Source organism: Henckelia pumila, chromosome 2, assembly GCF_033568475.1.
Source record: "Henckelia pumila isolate YLH828 chromosome 2, ASM3356847v2, whole genome shotgun sequence".
NCBI classification, from domain to species: domain Eukaryota; kingdom Viridiplantae; phylum Streptophyta; class Magnoliopsida; order Lamiales; family Gesneriaceae; genus Henckelia; species Henckelia pumila.
The window spans coordinates 36,633,762-36,640,119 of NC_133121.1; the positions used below are offsets into that span (position 1 = coordinate 36,633,762).

Genomic DNA, 6,358 nt, shown 5'->3' on the forward strand with positions numbered 1-6,358 from the left:
GAAAAGAATTTTATGTTTGAGAAAAAACTATCAACTTATGATAACCACATTAAGTTAGTATTTGAGAGAGCTTTTAAGAAGCACTTTTCAACTTTTTACTTGACAAAATTTTGAAAATGCCAACTTTTGTTTTTTCGAATTAAAAAGTCAATTATATTATTATTATTATTTTATACAAATTAACATTTAAATTTTAAAAATTTGATAATGCAAAAAAGCTTGAACAAAAAAAACACTAAAATAATCATAGTGGTTACTCTTGTTAGTGAAAAAGTTTATCATATTTCATGCATTCATTCTTAAATTTATATGTTTATGTAATTATGTATTATTTCATATACTGATTGATTAAAACTATTACAAATACTAACAGCATTTTTCACGCTTAAGTCACGTATCACACTTTCTAGAACCTTTCTATTATTATACTTGTTTTCGAAATAATAATGTTCAGAATATCAATGGTTGATTTGCAGAACACCTGCTCTATCAAAAAGATAGCTTCGAGTTAATTCAACAAAGTGCAACTCGGTGGGCTATATGGCCTTGCTAATCACTTGAATTTGAACCAAAGATGAACTTCAACAAGTGCAATATCGATAGTATACTCCCTGAGATCCGAGAATTACATACAATAACTTGAAGATATTTATTACTATTCATCATTTGTTTTTTGTTTAAAAAATTCATCATTTCGAGCTTAATAAAATGTGATTTTATGGGAAAATTTACGACAAGATGGAAGAAAGAATATACTTGAATCACAATTTCGATGAAAACTCGTGTTCACTCATGCTGCCTCTGGAAAGCCCTTTCAGTTTCTGCCAGAATTTCTTTTTTCTTCCCATTACCAAAGGAGCTGAATTGAACTGCCTCCTAAAAGACTCAGATTCCTGCCCTTCAAATCCCACTGATGCATTCTTCAAATCTACAGCAGATAATGCTATTTTAGCATCTAAAGCGGAATCACATTTGCCTAAAGCCTCCACAAGTTCCGCAGATGTTCTGCTTCGTTTACTTTCTATGTCCATATCGAAATCCTCTTGGCTGCAGCTTCTAGACATTTGCTCTTTTGTTTCTTCAAAATCGTTGCACACGAGCTTCAAAGCTTGAACAACTTCTCCCATAAAGGGACGGTGAGAAACTTCTGGTTGAACGCACATTGATGCAATTGCTGCAACTTTTGAAACACTATCTAATGGTACATTTGGTTTTAAAGTTGGGTCGATGATTGTTTCTAGGCCGCCGTTGATGGTGAGGAGTGGACGGGCCCAAGTAACTAGGTTTTCTTGGCCTGGTGGCTGCGTCAAATCCACCGGTTTTCGCCCTGTTAGTAGCTCAAGTAGAACTACACCATAGCTATAAACATCACTTTTAACAAGGAGATGGCCTGTCATCGCATATTCAGGAGCTAAGTAGCTGCAAAAGGAATATGCCTAAGTAGATAAAAAAATAAGATCTTTTAAATAGTTTCAGTAAAAGACATGGAAATACGCAAACTCAATTGGATTGTGGTGCCACATTGGAAAAGAGAGACAATTGTTGTTTCCTAAATGTTTTATATTGGTATCGATGATGGTGATGGACATTTAATAGCAAAATGACGCTTACCCAAAAGTTCCCATGACATGAGTTGAAATATGTTTATCTCCTCCATCCGCTGCTGTTCTAGCCAAACCAAAATCTGAAACTTTAGGTGTATAGTCGTCTTCCAACAAGATGTTGCTCGACTTAAAGTCTCGGTGTATCACACGAGGACTTGAATCCTCATGCAAGTATGCCAAACCTCGAGCTGCACCTAAGGCGATCTTCATACGGGAATACCAGTCCAGAGGAGCAATCTCCTTATCAACTCCTATACCATCAAATAGACCACCAAGAATCTTATGGATGGACACACACTTTTACCAACAAATTGAGGAAATATGTACTGACCATGTAAATGAGATTCAACGCTTCCATTGGGAACAAGCTCATAGACAAGGCATCTACAATGGTCCTCTGGGCAGATGCCTATCAATTTGACCAAGTTTCTGTGATGTAGCCTTCTAAGCATCTCAACTTCTGCCAAAAATTCACGGCTTCCTTGTTGGTCGTCTCTCTTGAGAACTTTCACTGCCACCTTTCTTCCATCATCAAGAACCCCGCCATATACAAGTCCAAAGCCACCTTCTCCTAGTTTTCTTGAAGTGTTGTAGTTATCTGTGGCTCTCTCAATGTCATCAATGCTAAAAACCTTAGCAGTTCCTGTATACGCTACAAGGCTAGAACTGAAGGACATTGAAGCTGAGCTAATTCCACTTTTAATTGCCAACAATCTATTGCCACCTGCCATTTTGAATTTATTACATACAACCCACGGTTGATATCTGAATAATAAACATGTTTGGATACAGAAGTACTTGAGTTAAATCTTAGAATACGCTTTTTTGAACAGTGGAAAAAATTGTCTTGTTAAGCAGCCTCTCTTAGGTGTTTTTTACTATTCTAACCTTTCAAAGATAGGATGCAATGAATAAATATGAATTTTATGAAACTCTAAATTCATTGTTTTCTTTATGTCATTTTATCAGAATGTGGTACCTGAGGTTTTTTGGTCCGAAGATATTAACCCTTGTGGATCTTGTCTGTGTGGACAAAAGAAGCATCCCCATTTTGATAAAACCAGCCACATACAGCCTATAAACAATACAAAAGCTGTAACAGATGATAGAATGGTTATCACCACTATGCTTTTGCCAGGCTCATTTTTCTTATGACTTGTTATGTCTACCCCAAACGGTTTTACAGGACCGTCGTCATTCCTACTGCTTGGAAAAGGATGGTCGTCAATTGTGGCCGAAGCAAAGGATGGTGCAGGAGGAGATGGTGGTAGACCTATAAACATCACTCGTTAAAGCACCAAGAATCTTGTTATCATGTAATATTTGATAGAATAGACTTCTGTCGATAAGTTCACAATAGTCATTGCATTAGTGGTAACCTGGATAGCGAACATAGAGCACATCATAAGTGCCGAAAACAGACTTTTTGATGGGGATATCTCTCTTCCAGAATCTCGTATATATTGAAAAAGCTGTTTCAGTTTTGAAATTCTGTTCCAGGGGAACCAGTTTGATTAGGACAGTGGTTTTCTCAAGTTGTTGGTCTACTGCATCTGCTCCCACTATTCGAACTTGACTTTTGTTTAATGGAATGGCAGTAGAGATTTCTACAGCAAGTTCAGGGACCAGAGGGAAAAATGAATACAAGGATATTCTAAAGCTAAGTTTGATTTCAATTGGCCAAACACAACCACAGGGTGCTCCGGGAGGTGCATAGGTAAGTGGCTCGGTGCAAATTACAGAGTTACACCCTGTAATGATAGATCGTAAGGATCTTTTGTCAAATGAAGTTATAAACTAGGAGGTAATACTATAGAAACTATGCACCAAGTAAACATACATTGATTTCGAGGAGATGGTAATGCAAGACTTGGTATTGGTGGTAGAGATTTCTCATTGGTTTCCGTGGTTGGAGAAATTGCAGGCGAAGGGCTCGGGCTGTTGGGCTCTAGCGGAGACAGAGATAATGGTTAGTAGTTCATCTACATAGTACATCAAATCAACTTCAAACTGAAAAAAATATAAAAAGAAAATGAGTGGAAATTTATTATCTTACTATTCATGTGATGATTGTGTGGAATGGCTGGCAAAGGCAACTGCCCGGATGAAATTCGCCCCTTTATTGAAGGTAATGGAGATGGAGAATGGCTGATACTAGATCCTGCAAACAAGAGCCGAAAAGATTCTGTTTTATTAACTTGAGCAAGTTGAATAATAAAAACAGATGTTTTCAGTAGCTAGAGAACTGACCAGGGGGAAGCTGATGATATGGTTTGGGAGCAAAGTGGTATATTTTTTTATGCACGTGGTGATTTTTGAGCACATTTCTTGTGTTATTTATTTTGTGACTATTGGGGGCTAGAAGTAGAAAAATAAACTGTCAAAATTAGTGGCAAATATATTTAATTTGCAAGATCTATTTACTGTGTTTAATAACATACATTCGATTGATAGATTGTATGCAGGTGATTTGTCATGAAGCGCTTTGAGATCAGGCTCCGCAGTGAAAGTTCCATGTTCACTATGCTGTGTGCTGGTGTCAGCTGATGTTGGTGAGAGAGCAAGATCTAGAATAACCAACCACTGATTATGGGGAAGTCAATATGATACATTATGTGTTATTTTATATTTTATATGATTTTCTTGAATCAGAATTTTCTACAAGTTTTTCAATGATTCTGATAGTAATTTCTTGACATAATCCAGACAACAAAAGTCATGAGCAAACCGAGCCAAGTACTCGAGAGAGAAGAAACGTCACCATTTTGCAATAACATATAACGCCATTTGCCTCTGTAAAGCGTGACATCAGGGGCTCTCACTTTGATGGAATGAAGCAAGGAAGCCACAGACAGAGACTGGGAACTTAAACCTGCACTTAGAAGTCACATCAGAGTTCAACAAAAGGAAGAAAGACGGTTCAAGAAGGTATCTGGTGAAGCCATCCACTTAAATGCAATCACATTGTAACACTAATAGCATGGAAACGGTATACACGCTACGATCCGAACAAGGCGATGAAGATTCGAGCAAACATTCTTTCGGAGCGTAAGCATCTAAGAATTCAAGAAACATTTATGAAAGGGAAAGATTATCTCTAAATCATGGTTTCAGTAGGTTGGATAAAAATGGAAGAGTTCTAACTTCCAACATGAACAGCAGGTAACCAAAGAAGTGCCACCAGGAAGCACTGCATCCAAACGGCGCACCTAACTCATTTTAAATGAATAACATCGTTATATTTCACATGTGGTTTTCGTAAATGAGTCATCCCTACTGAATCTCCAATGTGACCGCTGGAAACAGCAAAGATCACATTCTTTTAGAACCATAGTAGTATAGGTTAACTTAAAAGAATATCCAAAGCAAGTCTAAAATCGACATTGGTGAGTTATTCTCAAAAAATCAAATCCGAGGCATAAAGAGAGAAAAAAGGAGTTTATAGCATATTAAACTTCAAACACCGGAAACTCTCTTTCAGAATATCATCATGATTTTGGAGAATTATCATTGCAAAGTTCGTACACCTTCAACAATCAAATCAAGAATCCATGGATCCCAGTCTAGTTCAAAGGGAAACAAATCAATCTAGTACACCACTAACTTTAACAATAAGCAGAACCCATTACCTGCAGATTCTTGAAATAACACAGCACAGAGGATCAAACAAATCTCCACAACCAAGAAACTCATTTGCAGCTCCATTTTGCCCAGCAAGAAATACAGAGACCAACCCTCAAGATTGATCTCCCCAAATACCCATCTCAATCAAGAAATAAACATCACCGATATCAACAAAAAAATCTGCATAATGTACGACAAACTTACATGGGCCTGTCTTAGAAAAACATCAAAAACACAGAGTGAGGTACGAAAATACCCAGACCCACAAGTAGTACCACCCAAGTAGTAAAGACTAGACAGTGTGGCAAATAAAAGTTTACAACTACATTAGGTGCAAGAATAAATTTTCTATAGCTCATACACACCAGATTTAACCCTGCTAAAAAAACTAATTTTTTGGGCAGAGTTTGAGTGTTCGGGGCGAGATAGTATCCCTTTCATTGATAAAAGATCACTCCCAAAACCGACGAGGCAAAAAGAAGGAAGCATTACAGTCTTTAACAAAGGAACAAAACAACAATAATCTCGTTGTGGGGGATGACACAGAAATTCCAAGAATTATATAAATAATAAATAAGAAATATTCCTGGTTTCTTTGAAAAACTAGGACTTGTGTCCCTCCCTTTGATGTGTTCGTTGAAAATTTGATGTCTTGAAATTCGTGTAGATTTGTTTGATTGAGAAAAAAAAAAGGGGGGGTGTGAAATCTTTTTCAAATAACAGTTTTCCACCTTCAAATCATTTCATAATTGGCTAATGCAGAGCACATCATGGGAACGTATGTATGTATACACACGCATGTTTCACTAGTTGATTGGAAAATGAGCATGGAATCGCTAATGCTCAATTCCATGGTATTCGGATGTACACGACCCCAATTCTTAACTATTTTTCACTGAGTCGACATTAATCAGGAATAATTTTTTTAAAGCTAAGGTCAATCATTTTTTTCAAAAAAAAAAAAAAAAAAAAACTCCTGCAGTGTATTTCAAATACACTTTGGGAAATCATATTTTTAAAAAGAAATATTCAAGAGATTTCCCACGTTAATAATAGACTATCCGTATATAGGTCGATTTGGGGTCATGGATAACCTTGCTTCACCATGGAATAATCTTCATTTAACAAAT

At 36.7% G+C, this 6,358-nt stretch overlaps 1 protein-coding gene across 6 annotated transcripts; it reads right to left on the reverse strand.

The window, feature by feature from the left end:
* Nucleotides 1–583: 583 nt before the first annotated feature.
* LOC140879938 (receptor-like serine/threonine-protein kinase ALE2) lies at nt 584–6,026 on the reverse strand. 6 transcript variants are annotated; one of them, XM_073283928.1, is made up of 12 exons: nt 5,960–6,026; nt 5,234–5,408; nt 4,366–4,476; nt 4,046–4,171; nt 3,855–3,962; nt 3,661–3,765; nt 3,445–3,552; nt 2,984–3,355; nt 2,584–2,877; nt 1,936–2,328; nt 1,612–1,855; nt 584–1,419 (listed from the first exon to the last, which is right to left on the reverse strand). In XM_073283928.1, the coding sequence occupies exons 2-12, from the start codon at nt 5,307–5,309 to the stop codon at nt 762–764; spliced, it is 2,595 nt and encodes an 864-aa protein (XP_073140029.1). In that variant the 5' UTR covers nt 5,310–5,408; nt 5,960–6,026; the 3' UTR covers nt 584–761. The 6 variants fall into 6 exon arrangements, with proteins under 6 accessions (XP_073140029.1, XP_073140030.1, XP_073140031.1 ...); XM_073283929.1 differs by lacking the exon at nt 5,960–6,026 and having other exon boundaries at nt 5,234–5,346; nt 5,397–5,950; XM_073283926.1 differs by lacking the exon at nt 5,960–6,026 and adding an exon at nt 5,594–5,949 and having other exon boundaries at nt 585–1,419.
* Between the last annotated feature and the right edge of the window lie 332 nt (nt 6,027–6,358).

Bases quoted from the DNA above. Each gene is read 5' to 3' on its own strand.
- LOC140879938 (XM_073283928.1), bottom strand. From the start codon at position 5,309: ATGGAGCTGCAAATGAGTTTCTTGGTTGTGGAGATTTGTTTGATCCTC. The intron at 4,477-5,233 runs GTAATGGGTTCT...TTCTAAGTGCAG, and splicing joins GTTATTTCAAGAATCTGCAG to GTTTAAGTTCCCAGTCTCTG. The intron at 3,766-3,854 runs GTCAGTTCTCTA...TCTTGTTTGCAG, and splicing joins ATATCATCAGCTTCCCCCTG to GATCTAGTATCAGCCATTCT.